Source organism: Chenopodium quinoa, unplaced genomic scaffold (assembly GCF_001683475.1).
Source record: "Chenopodium quinoa cultivar QQ74 unplaced genomic scaffold, ASM168347v1, whole genome shotgun sequence".
Classification (NCBI taxonomy): domain Eukaryota; kingdom Viridiplantae; phylum Streptophyta; class Magnoliopsida; order Caryophyllales; family Amaranthaceae; genus Chenopodium; species Chenopodium quinoa.
In genome coordinates, this window is record NW_018745281.1 from 1,839,231 (window position 1) to 1,856,460 (window position 17,230).

The 17,230-nt window shown below is 35.3% G+C and overlaps 1 protein-coding gene and 1 long non-coding RNA gene across 2 annotated transcripts; one reads left to right on the plus strand and one right to left on the minus strand.

Moving 5' to 3' along the window:
* Positions 1-305: 305 nt before the first annotated feature.
* Positions 306-10,864, minus strand: LOC110711788 (leucine-rich repeat protein 1-like). The gene is made up of 6 exons (XM_021890213.1): positions 10,271-10,864; positions 7,894-7,965; positions 7,655-7,798; positions 7,199-7,270; positions 7,040-7,111; positions 306-658 (listed from the first exon to the last, which is right to left on the minus strand). The coding sequence occupies exons 1-6, from the start codon at positions 10,483-10,485 to the stop codon at positions 586-588; spliced, it is 648 nt and encodes a 215-aa protein (XP_021745905.1). The 5' UTR covers positions 10,486-10,864; the 3' UTR covers positions 306-585.
* A 2,931-nt stretch (positions 10,865-13,795) lies between these two features.
* Positions 13,796-16,830, plus strand: LOC110711759. Its single transcript, XR_002509421.1, has 3 exons — positions 13,796-14,292; positions 14,770-16,008; positions 16,165-16,830. It is a non-coding gene; the product is annotated as an uncharacterized LOC110711759 (long non-coding RNA).
* Positions 16,831-17,230: the final 400 nt, after the last annotated feature.

A 17,230-nucleotide genomic window follows, 5' to 3' on the forward strand; every position in this document is an offset into this window, starting at 1 on the left:
CTTTAACTTTACAACCGATGCATTTGTAAACATCCCATATTCACCCTAATGCTTAGGCACTGGCAATACGTCGCATTTTAGCCCTAATTAAACGTTGCAATTAAGCATTTGAACAAAATAAACTGTAAAGCCGTATGACCTTAGATTTGTACTAGGTGGAGGCTAGAAAATTTTAAAATATTCATGAACCTGGGGTTTCATCACGAGACCGGGCACACCTACGAAGTTTTTTTTTCAAAACATGATTGAACAATATCACTCGTTGATGCATAGTATGATGCATGATAAATATCGAAGGAGAGTAATTTTAGAGATTACAGACATTGTAATGGCACAATAACAATGTCCGGTAAATGTAGGTCTATAGCAGCTTGCTAGTGCCAGTTAACTTTGTTAACAATCACGTTTTAGCGCGTCATATATATAATCTTTCATTCACATTACTTTACTACAAGCAGCTTTGCACTCTATATAAACCATGTATTCAGTTATTATCACCATCTTACATTACATAACTACAAGCATGAACACATTCAGCTGTATGACAAGTAAACTTTGGCACTCCACAAATCAGTCCTTCAGAATTCAAACACAGTTTGTGTCATAACTTGCAAGTCCGACCAACTCAGGGCCTTCCAGGCGAGGGTTGTTCTCAAAGCTGCAAAAATAGGTCATACCAAGTTAATTAAGTGTGGAAAAGACTTGTTCAACGAAAAATTTAAAAGAAAACAACAATGGCTTGGTCTGTTCATCTCAAACACACTATTATCATGAGCATCACATTTTAACAACGATTGTGTAATTCTGTAAGCAGTAAGCATATAACCAAAGCAGATACATCAGCATTTATGTCACACATCTCACCCCAACAAAATGCAGAGGCCCTTTCTTGCCCGCAGATAAGACAAACAGGATAAACACCTGGGAAGTGAAAGCTGAATAGTGTCATACACCCATAAACCCTACCTAGCTAACTGTTACAGTCACTTTGGGTCGACCTAGGCGAGGCCATCGACCACCCCGCACAGGCGCGCAAGGCCTTCGGGATCCCACTTGCCTACGCGAGCAAGTGCATGCTCGGTTCGGGAAGAACGAGCCAAGTGAGGCTAGAATAGCTCACAACCATGTCTAAGGCTTGTGAGGTTATCAGGGATAACCCCCAAGTGCTTAGGCCAAGTTGCTAGCAAGAGCTTGGTCAGTTGAGCCTATGGCTAGCACGCGAGCGCGCGCACTAAAAGAACCTTGGAGTGTTTGGATGAGCAAAACTCCATAACAACCTTTGATATTGATTGAGGGGACTTATTAGGACCCTAATAGATCATACATGGCCATAGGGCCAAAGTTGGGTTCAAGAATCGGGCTTGAGAGCCTATTATTGTGTTACTGTTAGTTGGGTGTTCACCAGGGGTGAGCAAAAATTCCGAGTACCCGAAATTGGGGGAACCGGTTAGGAACTGGCGGGTCCGGAAACAGAATTGGACCCGGTGGCTCCAATTTTCGGGTAATAAATTAAGGACCTGGTTGTAACCGGTTCCAATTCCATTTCTCGATTTTTTGGACCTAACCGATTGGGTACCCGATTACCCAACATATGTTACACTAAATAAGTTTTTAAAAATAAAATTATGTTAAATGTATCTAGTTAGTAAGAAAAAAATATTAATACCTAACATAAATAAAATAGCTTAATCCATATATAAATATAAGTGTTAAACGCTAAAAATGAAAATAGAATAAAATATATAAGTATTTTATATTATATTTTAACAATTATATACATAAGTGGGTACTCGGTACCGGTTTAATGGTTCCAATTCCAAGTCCTAAATTTTAGGACCCAGTTGAACCAATTCCAATTCCAGTTCCGAATTTTAGGACCCGAACACAACCAGGTCCTAAAATTTTGACCGAGTACTCGGTTTGCTCACCCCTAGTGTTCACTAGTATTTCGAGGCCAAAACAAAATAAAGCTCAATAGGGGGCGAGTGCTCACTCAAGGGGTCAGTGGCTGACCTAAGGGTGGCCTTATGGCTAGGAGCCTTGGGCATGGTCTTGGACATAGGATGGCCTATGGGGACTATAGCATAATTGGATGGCTATGGTGGACACTCGATAGGACAAACCGACTCGGTAGTCCCGACTAGGGCGGACGCGGGGTGACCAGTAAAGGCCTATGGCTTAGTACGGTGCATGCTAGCTCGATTGGGCGTGGTTTGACAAAGGGTTGCTCTTGGGATCATGTTAAGGTGTCTCTATGGTCCACTATTATGGTGGAGACCGTGGGATCGAGTGCAGCCCGGGTTAACGATGACTGTGGTGCCTTCGATGGAGCCATGGACTTGCGTGGCCATGTGCTGGATGCCAAGGAAAAGCCTTGGCTTGTAGATTGGTCTATCCAAAGCTTCCCTTGGTGGACTATTTATAGTAGGGACTCCTTGACAGTTAAGCTTAGTCATCGGGACTGCATGCGGTTGCCTTGATTCTAGGGATTGGCCAAGTAGTGGGGCTAGTGGGCGGTTGAGATAACCACCCACGTTGCACCACTCTCCCTAAAATGTCGAGAATATTATCTGAGGTGGCACGTGGCTAAGTATGGTCCCTGAAATATAGGACCACGATGTTAGTGGGTGGACTTTGACTGGGGTCAAACGGGATCGCGGCTAAGCCATTACCAAGGCGGTTCCAATAAAATAGGAACACCAAGGTAGTGGGGGTGTGACCTAGATCGTGGGTAGTTACTCTGAGAGGATAATGCCACGTCATGTGGAAGTTACACCACTCACTTAGTGGCCCTAGAAAATAGGAACACTAAGGGAGTGGGCGGTTACACTAATCAGATGAGCGCCACATGCACACTGATGCATGTCTCCTAAAATCTAGGAGCATAGCATAGTGGGCTTGGCGGTTACCAAGCAGTTGAGAGGATCATGTTGAATGTGGATAACCTCCCCTAGTACGAGGACAAGGCCAGATGCATCCAAGTAAGCATGCAAGTAGTGGGCGGTTACTAGTTCATGAATGTAGTGGGCGTAATGGGCAGTTACCCTGGGATGTAATCGGTGCCTATAAATAAACCAGCGAATTTGGGAGTTCTAGAGAGATTCTAGAGAGAGAAACTCCTTGTAATTTGTAAGCCACGAAAATAATAAAGTGTTTATGTTGTGGGTGCTTTGTCTCTTACTTGTGTGTGTGTGTTCTTATTGCTTAAGTGTTAGGCTGGTCTAGACTTGGTCTAGGCGCCATCACGGGAACCTCCTAAGGTTCCTAACTTTTTTAAAAAAAAACTAGTCCACAAAATATCTCGTGACACTAACCCTCTCTTAACTGACATGCTAATAGTCACGTACTAATAAACAAATTTAGAACAGTTCTTACGGTGAGCTTTTGAGAGAGATGAATAGAGGTATAGTATATTGAATGAGGTATGGATGGTGTAAGGAGGGAGGAGGGTTTGAAAAATTATTAACCCCATTTTAGGGTTTAGTTCCACATCATCCACCTAGGATAATACCTCCCGAAATGAGAATGTTCCCCTGTTACTTCATCAATACTTCATGGTCTTCATCCCAATATCATCACGCCCACTCATCATCACTCTCATACCTCCTATTACCCCTTTAACTCATTAACTCTGGCATAAGCATCCTAGAAGAAGGAAGAAAAGGGAAAAAGTGATGAGCACAAAGACACAATAGCACCCAAAATGGTTGCTCTCACTGCAATAGTAAAGTATTGGATTGCATAGAAAGTGTGTAACTCTATTACACCATATTGATCTCATCTTGCTTCATATATTACCTTTTTTTTTTTCCCCTATATCATCCTTGCTCTTTTTGGCAAACCAAAAACCATGCATGATAAACCCAGCCTTTTCCTTCTATATCTATTCACTTCTCTCTCTACACTAGACATCAAACTTTAGTAACGGAATTTTGGTATGTGCATCAGCATTAATTGTATTGCATGACATACAAATATGAATGGAACCCCAACTTTTGGTATTCTAAATTGGATGCCTTAGCCACAAGCAAATCTTCTAAATTCATTATACATATACCAAGTCAAATTGCCATAAATGAAACTACATACAGTTTTGACTAACAATATGCTCCAATCCAAACAAAGCTTTAGGAATAGCTAATCAATGAGTTCATTTTAAATGGAAATACCCAAGTCACACAGTCTCACTCCTCCATAGTCAAAACGTACATCTTTTTTTTGTTCAAAATGAAAATCCATGTTAAACTAACAATATTTCTTTATTCATCGTACAATACCCATCCCTCCATCCACTTAATCAAATCTTTTCCACTATTCCTATTCTCACTCCTAGTGTTAACATCACGCCTTTTGTTTTATCATCTCCTATTTCTCCCTTAAATTTAGCATTAAGCAGCTATTTTGATAAGTACTGAATTAAGACCCTACTTTACAATTTGGGGTTTTCTGTCATCATAAAATTTGATAAGAAAACATATAGTAGGCACTAATCCTACATACTCTAATATTCTAAAGACAAACTTTAGATCGGCAATAAATCAGATAGGAAACAAGAGGAAAAAGGCAAAAATAAGTTTAGAAGGGAAAGGGAAATCAGGAAGTCTATATTAACTGGAAGCAAAGCCGTCATGAGAAGAATTCAGAAGTATATTGTAGCTTTACTTTAAATTTTGGGAGTTGGGTTCAAGTCTCTCAAATACTTGATTTTCATTAGTTTCCTGCAATTCCAGTTAATCAATCACAATCATCATATTTTCCCTTTAATTCAACAATCACTATATCTGTCCAGTTACGTCAGTTTATAACAGAAGACACTCTGTAAGAGTGTTAGATTCCTCACTAGAACGAAAGGTTGAAATCAAGTAAATTTGTTAGAGGATAAAGTGACATTGTTTTTCAGCCTCAACCAAGGGATACCTTAAATAAGCAAAATGGATACTATATCCTAGACCATTATTTTTCTAAAGAATATTAAATTAGAGTTGGGAAAAGAGAAACGAGTCCTCAATCTATAATAGAAGAGAATTTGTTTGACCACATTAATAAGCCCCCTAAAATATGGAGCCTTAGAGCTTTCAATTTGATTATATGATTATTTACCAATTCATTTCGGGATACGAGATTGTTTATCGGATATGAATACAATGATAGACTCCGCCCACAAGCCCACAAGTGACAAAGTAATCCACCAAGTTGTTTGGAGCACACATCAAAACCCACTTCTGATGCTATCTTTCAATGTGATCATAACATGAGAGGGGCACCCAACATTAAACACATAACATTCACTATACACACAAAACTAAAACAGATAAGCCAAAAATTGTAGGGGAAGCCCTCAGAAGGGGTTTTTTTTTTTTTTTTTTTTGGGAAAAAGAAAACGAAACCAAAATAAAACTAGCCAAATTGAGTTATGCTCATTAAAGGTGATTTAATTCAAAGAACCTAGAATTTCTAATGGTTATTGATGAAACCGTCATTAGTTCTCAGTGACTTCTCACTTCTCAGATGGATCAAAAAAAATTTAATGCTGTACTGAATTTATAGATAAACTTGATAAACAAAAATGCCCCCTTCTTAATAGTAGTAGTATTCACTAGATCTCGGATAACAACCATTCACACTAGCACTTTGACACGAGGAAAGAAAAATGCAAAAAAATAAAATAAAAATAAATAATTTAATTAAATTAAATAAAAAAATAAAATAAAAATCAAATGGCCTCAAATTGACTAGAAACCGTGCTGTCTTAATCTCTTATACATACAAATTCAGCTTTCACAAAAAAATAAAAGGAAAAAAAAAAAAACCTTTTATTTGTTTCTTTTCATGTTTCTTTTACATTTTTAAATATTCTTAACCATTCCATAGGGGAATGAAGAACACGAGAGGGGGTGGCTACTTAGACAATGCAATGCATCAACACAATTACACAAGTACATTTCTATCACAATATACGCCAGTCATATTAAATACTAAAGACAGCTAATCTGGAAGTGCAACAGAATTTTTACCCCCACCATTTGCAAATTTTGTCACAATTGACTTAACAAAAGACTTAATAGTGAAATAGAGCTAATGAACGAAAAATTGATGACTTAGTCATTAGAAACATATCAGAATAAGGACAAAAGTAATGGTTCAATAAAAAAAATGTAATCATTCATCAAAGAACACGCACACACACACACAACAAATCTGTGCTCTCAATGAAGGTCAATGTTACATCCTATACCTAAATGTGCATGGCTATACAATTAGCCACTTTTTCTTTGAGGCAGTAAAGTTATCATATTATCCAGTTATAATCCTTCATCTTAAAAACTGAATGTTTAGGCAGAGACACCTTTCTGACATGTAAACTCTGTAGGATGTGGTTTACGGTATGGTCGATATCCATTGAACTTTAACGTCTTATTGTAATACTTGAAAAGGTTGCAGACTGATTTCACAGATAAGTGAGATAACCCTCATTTCTTACACCTATCTTTCACCTATAGAAGAGTTAACTTTTATAATGTCCAATGAAGTATAGGTTTGTCAAGCAAACACTGCCAGGGCCATAACAGGAAAGTAAGGCAACCATACTTAAAAAAACATCTATCATTTTCAAGAGAGGTTTGTGAAGGGTTGAAAAGATGAGAGCTAAATTCTCTTAGATTTAAATTGGAAAGCAGATAAAAGGACAAAAGCAAGGGGGGTATAAGGTCACACCAGCAGCTTGAAGGAATTAGAAATATCAACACAGGCAACACGATGCTTAACTTGATGCCTGATACACTAAGGCAGCACTATCCTGATACTATCAATTATTTTGTAACAAAGAAAGGCAGAGAGGCCACAGGTTTCTTCTGCAAAAGAACGCAGAAGCCCCCCATTTTATATATGTTAATGCCTGACAAGGTAACAGCTTTCGGGAAAGCATAATAGCTCACTGTAAGTAGCACTAATGACAAAAGACCTTGATAACTCCAGTTCAGTAGCATCCCAAGAATATGAACTACTGCAATTGTGCAGGCAAAGGAAAAGTTTCACTTACTTCTCCAAAGGAATGTGCTCAAAAGGACCAGACGTTGGAATTGGTCCACATAATTTGTTGTTGGAAACATCTCTGGAAAAGTAGAAAAATGTTTAACAAATTAGAACCTGCCAACCAATAGAAGGATACATTGCAAAGTCTTCAACAAGCTCAACTTACATTACTTTCAAGCTGGAAATCTTGGATAACTCCTTTGGAATACGACCAGTAAGTTGGTTATCGTTCAATCGCCTACCAGAGTAAGAAACATCAGTAATTTCATAACCAAAATCCTACATACTTCCTCTGTTCTTTTTTACTTGACTTGTTTCTTTTATCACGCTAGCCAATGCAAAACTTAAACGATCAATAACTTTAATTTTCCATAAGTAACAAATATAAAAGTTATATATTATGATAGTACTTATTGAGACGAATTCAAAAAGATACCACATGAATATGTTTGTCCTTATTATTCACAAAAGACGGTCAAAGGAAGGGATGTGAATAGTGTAAAAGTCAAAGTGGGTCAAGTAAAAAAGAACGGAGGAAGTAGGTAACAACGTAACATGATGATAAAATAAATAAATAAAATATAATTAAAATAAAAGACAATAGAGACAAGCTCAGACTTACAAGAAGACAAGGGATTGTAGATTTCCCAGTTCCGGGGGGATGCGTCCTGATATATTGTTGTTATATAAATCCAAGCTAATTAGGTTCTTTAGATTTCCAAGCTCACATGGAATGCTCCCATGAATATTGTTCATGTACAGTTCCCTGATTCCACAAGTAAAGGTCGACTTCATAAAAGAAGATTTCTTTTAATTCAGCTGCACCCAAATCAACTATCAGCCAATAAGAAGGATACTTACAGATACTGCAGATGTTCAAGCGTCCCAAGCTCAGGCACTAGGTGCCCAGAGAGATTTGAATTGCCAAGATCTCTGCATATAAAACCACATTGACATCAAAAAATTTGGTATATATTACTCTTGAAAAGCGACTTCCAAAGTCTTAAGACCACCAAATCAACATCCCAATGTCAAGACAGTAAAGTTTCCTAAACCAGAGCTTGCCACTTCAACTTTCAAGCTGAAAAAAAAGATTGAACCTAAGGTGCTATGTGCGTGCAAAAGAGAAAAAATACCACAAAAAATCACATATGAGTGCAAGAGGAGACGTGAAGGAAAATCACTCAAGAAACAGTAAAACAAAACTTCTACTAAGAACAAAGATAAGACAGGGTGACAATTTTCAAAGTTAATTATAATTAATTGAAGTGGAATCTCATATATTCCTTTTGAAAAGATCCTTAATTGGCTAGATAAAGGATCAGCAATAATCTTTGTAATGGATAAATCAAGTTACATCTGTCGAATATGACAGTGGGTTAAAGGCAAGTGCCACCTCCCAACTTCCCCAATTTTCCATTCCTCAAGTCAGAAACATTGGAGCTCCTGTAATTGCAATTCCAAGTCTTCCAACCTCAATGAAACATAGATGCAACTGGTATTGACCCATTTTGACACCATACCTCCTATTGTTCTCCATAACTCGCCCATTGGCCACCTCAATAGAATCAATATTAAGATCAAAACCACATAAAGTAAAGCATACATCCTCCATTCTTTTCTAGTTGCAGGACTTTCTTTTTAGGAAAGTTCCAAACTAGTTGCAACATTATTATATGAATTTTACTTCTTGTCAACAGTTAGGCTTTGGGTTTTCTCTATCTCTTTTGTCATTAAAAGAAAAATGTTTTTTTTAACTGCACAGGAAAAGGAACACATAACATGATACACATCCAACAAAGATTCCACAAGATGATGATTCATCTAATTTTACTACCATCCACGTTGTCAAAACATAGCTATACAAACTGTGTATCACTATGCGCTAGATGCCACTGATTCCAGTTTGAACTATCCCCATAAGAGCTTTTCCTTTGAAAAACAACAATATTATTCACTAGACTCAATCTATGGTTGTACTCACAAAACTTTTCTCTTAAAAACATCATTGAGAGACGGCATTGGCAAAGAAAAATTCTTGTATATAGCAAGAACTTTTCCCTCCAATACCAGCATACTTTTAAGATTCTGACAAAAATCATATAAAAACACACATCACACATATACGTCACATCAGCACTAGTAATACAACTAGAGAATACCTCCAGTACCAATTGCCATTACTATTTGTTGCATCAAGGACTTTCAGGTTCATAAATAAATCAAGTTGCTACTTGCCCAATATTTAACAACAATTATGTTCTAGGTACCAAATTACCAATTCGAAGAAGAGTACATGTACAGGAAAAATACGAAAAAGTGTATCTGCTAACAAAATACTACGCACGTACACTATTTGATTAACATATACAAAGGCCATTTCTGTAGTGTGAACTAAACTAAGAAACTTAAACCCCGCAGCAAGACCCACTCACCCTGACAAACTCATCATAAATTTTTCCACAATTCCCCCACAACCCAGATCCACGACTCCTCTTAGTTGTTTTCCAAAATCTTAAATTAACGAAGAGAAATTAAAGGAAAAAATTCACCCCTAAAATCATTGAACACAACAAGCAATAATTCATACAGTTGATAATGTTAACAATGGATTCTCTGGTTTACAGCAAACCAGTTAACCAAATCCCTGACCTACCTTTTCTTTTACACCAATCAATGCCCTACTTGACTTCATTTGAAAAAAAAAAAAAAAAAAAATTGGGGCAGACAAGAAGAATGTGATAACAGTTCACATAAAACAAACAAAGAATTGTTCAAGATGATAGATAAAATTCAACTCATTGCAAAATTCGCATTCAAGTAACTCAATTTAAACCAATCTCCCTCAATTTAAAAACCATTCTAAAACGAACACAACTACCACAAAATCAAACAAATTCAATACAAATGCTAACATAGACTAAAATTAAACCCTCAAAACCAATCAACACAACAACAATTCAACAAACCAAGCACTTAACATACACCAATTCATGCAAATACAGGACAAATCGAATCAACTACTCAAATCAACATCATCTGAACTGGAGGTCAGTCAAATACTCCAGAACTAGAAAGCAAAAATTCCACCAAATATATCATCCAAAATAAAATAAATATAAATAAATAAACAAAAACAAATTAATCAAATACAAGTCCAAAATCCAAAAAATCCACAAAAAAAAAAAAAAAAAAAAAAAAAGCAATCAAAATTAAAGAGAGAGAAAGAGGATTATACATTCGAGTGACATGATCATCACCGTTGCAGGTGATGTGAAACCAAGTACAAGGGCTAACAAGATTCGGATCCCAACTTTGAAGAACATTATCCGGATCATTCAAACTCCTTCTCAAAGCATAAAGAGCATCTCCTTCAGAATTCCCAGAAACCCAATTCACCAAAACCAAAGATAAACACACCCAAATCAAAGATGAAGCTTTGAACCCCACCATTTCAAAACCCCACCCTTTTTTTCTCTCAAAATTCTAGGGTTTGAACACCAGAAAATTGCAGAAAGTTCACAACTTTTTTAATTATTACAACTAGTACTTGACTACTTGCTTAAATACTAGTGAAGAAAGTAATAATTATGAGGTTAGAAATGAAGGGAAGAAAATCAGCTTTGGAAATAGAAGAGAGAGAAAATGGAAAAAAGGAGGAATCTTTGGTATGATGAAGGAGTGAAACGCGTGCGTGTGAAATGTGATAATGCCGTAGAAGGTGGGTTTGTTTGAAGGAGCAGTTTCGTTTTGACTTGGAATGGAAAGGTTGGAACTTGGGATTATTATTAATGGTGATTGGTTATGGTAGTGGAATTTGGAATCACTGGAAATTTCTTAAATGGAGACTTTATTTGGAAATTTTGCAACAAATTTTGACTGAGTCTACTATGAGAATAGTTTGATTAATCTAAGTTTTCAAGTCATTGTATTTCTTGCTTCTAGTCAAGAAACTCAAGGGTTGTACTACTAGTAGTAAGAATTTTTTAGTGCTTTTGAGATAGATTATTGTGATTGAGGATTGACGTACTCGTAGTTGTTTGTTTGATATAATGCAGTTGTTTGTTTGATATAATGTTTTGCTAGTCAAGAAGTATAGCGGTGGTAAGAATTCTAGAGTACGTTTGAAGATGAATTATCGTGATTAACGTGTTTGTTTGTAAGATGAGAAAGACAATATTATGTTCTCTTTACTTAAGATAAGGTTATAAGAGCTCTACCAATGGTGGGCTAAAAATCTGTTCATGGGCATATTTGTGAGCAAGAAGGGAGAAATAAGGGTTAAAATGGTGGGCTGAAATGACAAAGCCCGTGGGCAAGTGTTAAAATGCCCAAGTTTTGGGCAGAATTATGATTAACAGTGCAAACGTGGGCCCCACTTAAATCAGAATAAAAAAAAAGGAATTTCTGGACTGACGCGCGCAGAGCTTCAGCGAATGGGACATCGACATGTGGCAGGCTGCAGCGAATTAACCAATCAGAAAATAGAGTCGTTACACAACGGTTATATATATTAAATCTGATTTTCTAAAAATTCTATTTATTAAAAAAAAAAAAATATCAACGGTCATAAAATTTAATTCTCTATAAATAGACATGCATTTTGGTATATTTTGGCATAATTTCATAAATAACAAAAATCCTACGTATTCTTTATTTGGAGTAATATTGTTAAAATATAAATGAAATTAATAAATAAAGAAATGTTGTGTAGGAGAGAGAAAGTAATGGTGGGGTACTGAAAAAGTAAGAGAGAGAGTGGTGGGCAAGCATTATTTTTGCTCACCATTGGGAGAGAAATTGTGAAAAAAAATTGCCCATGGGCAAAACTGATTTGTTGAGAGAGAAAGTGGGTAGAGAGATATTGGGCAAACATTATTTTTGCCCACCATTAGAAGTTGTCTAAGGTGACTTTATTTATATATTATGTTCCAGGCTGTTAGTTTTTTTTGGATACAAGTCATATAACCATATTACTTTTATAAGTATGCAAAATGGGTGGAATAATAGTTAGAGCTCCTAAATTACTATGAATAGTCTCAAGATCAATCTCTCCCACCAACAACTTACAATTTGCATAAGTATAATGTAACGAATTTGTTTAAACTTTTGCCAAACAAAAATTGGGTGTTGAATGTAGGGACTCGAAAAGTTGCACAGGGCCGGAGGGCCCCATTAACGTTACGTCATCGTAGCTTGGACACTGAATTTGGTCTAATTTAAACTTATTTTCAAAAAAAAAAAATTCTTACTTACGTCCAAGTGCAAGGTGCAGGGTGCTTCTTGATCATTTGATGATTTAATGCAAAGGTAGTAAATCGTCAAATAATAAGTGAAAATTTTCCTTTAGTGTGTATACAAAAATCTCTCACTTAAATTTGATCCAGGCGGTAAATATATGACATGTATGCAAATGGTGTTTACTAAGGCCCATAAATCATAAAGAGTTTAGTTAAAACAAAATAATACTCTACATAATATTTGGCATTTGTATTATATCATCAATAGCTTATTGGAGACGAAATTTGAAATGTTGGCACCATAATTAGATTAATCAAAGTCTTAAGCCATTGTAATGCTTGCCAATCAAGATGTGTACTAGCAGTAGTTAGAATTCTTGAATGCTTTTGAAGATGGATTATTGTGATTGAAGTGTTTATTTGTTTGTTTGTTTGATATAAAAAATATGTTCCTCCATTCTAAAATGGTGTTTATGTTTTTACTTTGCACAATTTTCAAAATATACTTGACCATTAATATCTTTAATTTAACAATTCTATACTATAGATTAAAAGGCCTTTTGAATCAAGTCCGCATGACACGTGGTACTCTCCTAAATTTCTTTATTGGATATTATTCCATGTTATTGCACATTAAAAAATTTAGATACATAATTTATATAAGATTTGAACTTTTAATCTTAAGAATTAATTAATAATTGTAGGAACTTAACCATTGAACAATGTCTTAATATGTGCCTTTAATAGCAAACAAAATTATTATATGACAACATAATATACCAAAAATATATAAAAGTAGGATTTAATAAATCACGAATGTCATGCACAATTATTATAATACATGATTTGAATCATAAATATCATTAACATTTATTGTAATACATGTAACACATTGAGACGAATCTAACAATATCTCCCATCATAAATTAGTATGGTTTACAATTTGGTATGGTCTGACAATTACACCCTATTTTAACAAAATTTTCACCATATATTGTTCACATCAGCTAGGAAGTCATTTTTTTTTGTTTTTTTGTTCTTTTTTAAAAAATAAAAATAAAAAAAGAGTTAGCACAAAACCATTAACTCAATTAACGGTTAACAATGATGAACTACCAATTGAATTAGGGGCTTGTTTTTTATTAAACCCATAAAACTTTTGTGACGATAAATAAGGCAACTCACACTAGAGAAATACATCAATTGACAAAGCGTGGAGATAATAAGAAGTTGAATCAAAACAAAACCAGGTAATTAAAGATTTTCTCAGCAAGTTTTGATGATCACAACTCATAGTTATTCGCCAATTTTGAAGTTGGTGATGGTAATTGTGGTGGGTTTGTGGGGTTGCAAAAGGTATGGGAAAGTAGGAGAATATATTCCTTCAATTTCTCCATTGTTATGCATCTCTGATTCTCGCTACAAGACTGCAGTTTGCTTTGTTTATTTGTTTAATTTTTTGTTTTGAAACTGCAAATTGAAATGGCGATTTGTGCGTAAACAAAAAAAATTATTTAAAAAGAAATTGCTAACATGGACATTATAGTGGGAATTTTGTAAAAGAATGGTGTAGATGGGGCAATTTTATATTTTAATGTGCATTTTTAAGTGAAAATCGCTCTAAAATGAGACACATTATATACCAGTAAAAAGAGCAAATAAAATATGATCCATACAAAAAAATTTATGTACTATATCATGATATACAATTTCGTATAAGTTAATTCGTCGCACTTGCGCTCGTCCCAAATTTAAAAAATGATCTCTGATCTATACTCATCTCATGACCGACCATCGAACTTGGCTGTGTGGCTCGTGGTGAATTCGTGCCATATCAAACCATTTCGATGTCCTACTCCATCTTATTCCCAATTACCAAATCATTTTTTCATCTTCTATTCTATTCTTATTCCCTCCATTTTTAAAACTCACTCAGACAAAAAAGAAAGCTCACAATTCAAAAACCTCCTCTTCTTCAGAAACTTCTAGAAGAAATCATCAACTCACCCATTTCAATCAGGTACGCCGATTTCACTCTCCTATGTACATTCATGAACTAGGGTTTAGTCTTATATTTCTTTCTGAATTGAATTCTTCATGTTTTATTTGTACTAATTGTTTTAATTTGATGTTCTTGCGTTTGATTTTGTTTCGATATTCATGCCATTTTAATTAATTTAGTCTTGTCTGGTCTGTAGAATGTGATTTTGAGTACATATATCAATTATACTTATTAATGATATTCAATTTTACATTCTTACATTTTCAATTTGATTTCGTTTTTTTGAATGTGTGTTCTTGAGAATTCTTGATTTATCTTAATACAAATTTACATTTGCGGGGAATTTGATATGAATTCTTTTGAATGTTGCTTTTGTGGGTATTGAATTTTGGTTAATTAAGTTGAAGAATCAGAAATTTTAATCTCAATTGAACTGATTATATGATTATGATTATGATGATGATTATTATTGATAGTGCTATGATTTCAATCTAGGTTTCTTGGAATTTTGCGATTATGACGATGCCAAAGAAAGATAGGATTAGCAATTTACCCGGCGAATTATTGAATCACATTCTTTCATTCCTTCCTATGAAAGAGGCTGTGGCTACTAGTGCTTTGTCGAAGCGATGAAAGAGGATTTACACCTGGTTATTACGCCTCGAATTCAATGACTTGCCTATATGTCATTGTCAGAAACGTCCACATTTGATTGACTCTTCCCATATTTTTGAGATGTATGTTGATAATGTATTGAAAGCATCTCAATCTTACAATATAACCACTTTTAGACTTCATTTTGGGGGTGACTGTGAGATTAAATACCCGTTTTCAGGTTGCAATCGAGGTTGTTGCCCTGATATGGAACCTATGCGCTTGAATGCCTGGTTAACTTTTCCCTTAGCCTGAGCAGTCAGGGAACTTGGCATTTATGCTCGTGTGAGGACACCTGAAAACCTACCATCAACAATATTTGGTTGTGGAACATTGGAATTGTTGAAGCTCGATGTCAATCTTGATCTTGACTTCCTTTGTCTGTGTGTTTGCCAAACTTGAAAGAGTTTAATCTCTCTTTAATCTTCTTCCTGGATGATGACTCTGTGGCTAGGCTAGTTTCGAGCTGTCCATCCCTTCAACGCCTTGATCAGTATGGTGTCTAGGAACCTGAGGCTCCTCCTGTAATTTTCTTCACCTTCTCTTCATAGAATAGCTATAGAGAATGTTATACCCTATGATGGATGAATGAGTAAGGTTGAGTTTAATGTTCCTAACTTGGAGTATCTAGATTATTTTGACACATGTCCAAGGAGCTACTCTATTGCACATCTGAATGCTCTAGTTGAAGCGGACATTGAACTGGTTGAAGGACCCGATTTTGATAGTAAGATTGTACTGGGCCTTGTCTATTTGATGTCTAATGTCCAGCATTTGTTTTTGCGTGAATGGCTTGTATTGGTGCGTCCTTTTATTCCTTTCATCCTTATGAGTTCTGACTAGGCTTCAAATATACTCTTTATTTTATTTTATTTTATTTTTTTTTATTTTATCTAACTGGTTTGCCCATTGGTCTAAGGTTTAGATTATGTAGATGCTTCTGAACTCAACTGTAAGCTGCCAGTCTTTCGTAATCTAAAAAGTTTGAAGCTTGGTTGTTGTGGCTATTATGATTGGAATAAACTGTTGATGGGGCTATTAAATTGCGCGCCTTTCCTAGAAGAACTTACTTTAACACAGGTTAATGTGATGTTTGATTTTGATCCCAAGCTCTCAAAAATGACTAGTACTCTTATTATTGTATTTGCAGAGACTCTTCTGATTTACAACTACATATTATTATCTTGTAATTGTTGCTAATTATCTTATTATCTGACTTATCTCTCATATTTTCAGGGAATCAGATTCAATTCATAGGTGATGAAAGTGATTATGCTTATATGATGGCGTCTGATCGTGACTGTTAGTCTTGGAAAAGAACTCAATCAGTTCCATCTTGTTTGGGGTCTCATTTCAAAAAGTTTGTAATGAAGAAATATTTCCATTCAGAATGGGATCTAAAAATCATTAAGTATTTTATGACAAACTCATTAGTTTTGGAGGAGTTGGTGTGTAGTTTGTCATCAAGGACATATTATGAGGAGTTACCAAGAGCCTCGATCACTTGTTTAGTAACTGTAAAAGACAAGCGATTTTATTTGGGTCTCATATTATAAGCATTCTCAAATAATGGATGTAGTACTCTTTAGTGGTTAGAATAAGTAGTTTTGTTGTTTTGTATAGACAGTTTGGAGTCTGATGTTAGGATTTTGATGGTGTCTTGTTTGCAGTTCGCGACTTTACAGTAGTGATGAGCACTTTATATTGGGTGCTAGTGCTACTATAGTCAGAGAGGCATGACTGATTTCAAGTGGTTAAGAATCTTATCTTCACTGCTAAACTTCTGCTGTTCTTCTAAACTTCATGTTAAGCTGCAGATGAAGAGGAGATTCAAAGTTCCTGATTCGAGTTATGTTAATTTCTGTTCAGGCTTCCGATAGCTATTGGAAATTTGGAATAATACAGTTGTATAAATTTTTAACCCTTGTATAGGTTGTATGTTGCTATAGAGTTTTCCTTTTCTTCCTTTGCGCATAGCTTGTAAAGATTTTGCTATCAATACAAAGTTACAAACATTACTTGCTTTTCAAAAGAAAATAAAGTGGTAAAAAATTTTCTCTCATTAAAATGATTATCATATGTTGAATCATTTTCAATGGTAATTAATAAATTCTTTTCTAGTTTTGACTAGTGGTTATTTTAGGAAGATCCAATTTACTTTTGTGAGCAATCTCCGTATTTACTATCCCTACTTTTTAAATTTTTTTAGAAAACTCTTATGTAGTGTTTGGAAATTATATTCTCTAATATATACTCATTACTACGGTAACACTAAAGTTTTTAACACAAAAGAAAACACCAA

Bases quoted from the DNA above. Each gene is read 5' to 3' on its own strand.
- LOC110711788 (XM_021890213.1), bottom strand. From the start codon at position 10,485: ATGGTGGGGTTCAAAGCTTCATCTTTGATTTGGGTGTGTTTATCTTTG. The intron at 7,271-7,654 runs GTAAGTCTGAGC...TTACTCTGGTAG, and splicing joins CTACAATCCCTTGTCTTCTT to GCGATTGAACGATAACCAAC. The intron at 659-7,039 runs GTAAGTGAAACT...CTATTTTTGCAG, and splicing joins GAGCACATTCCTTTGGAGAA to CTTTGAGAACAACCCTCGCC.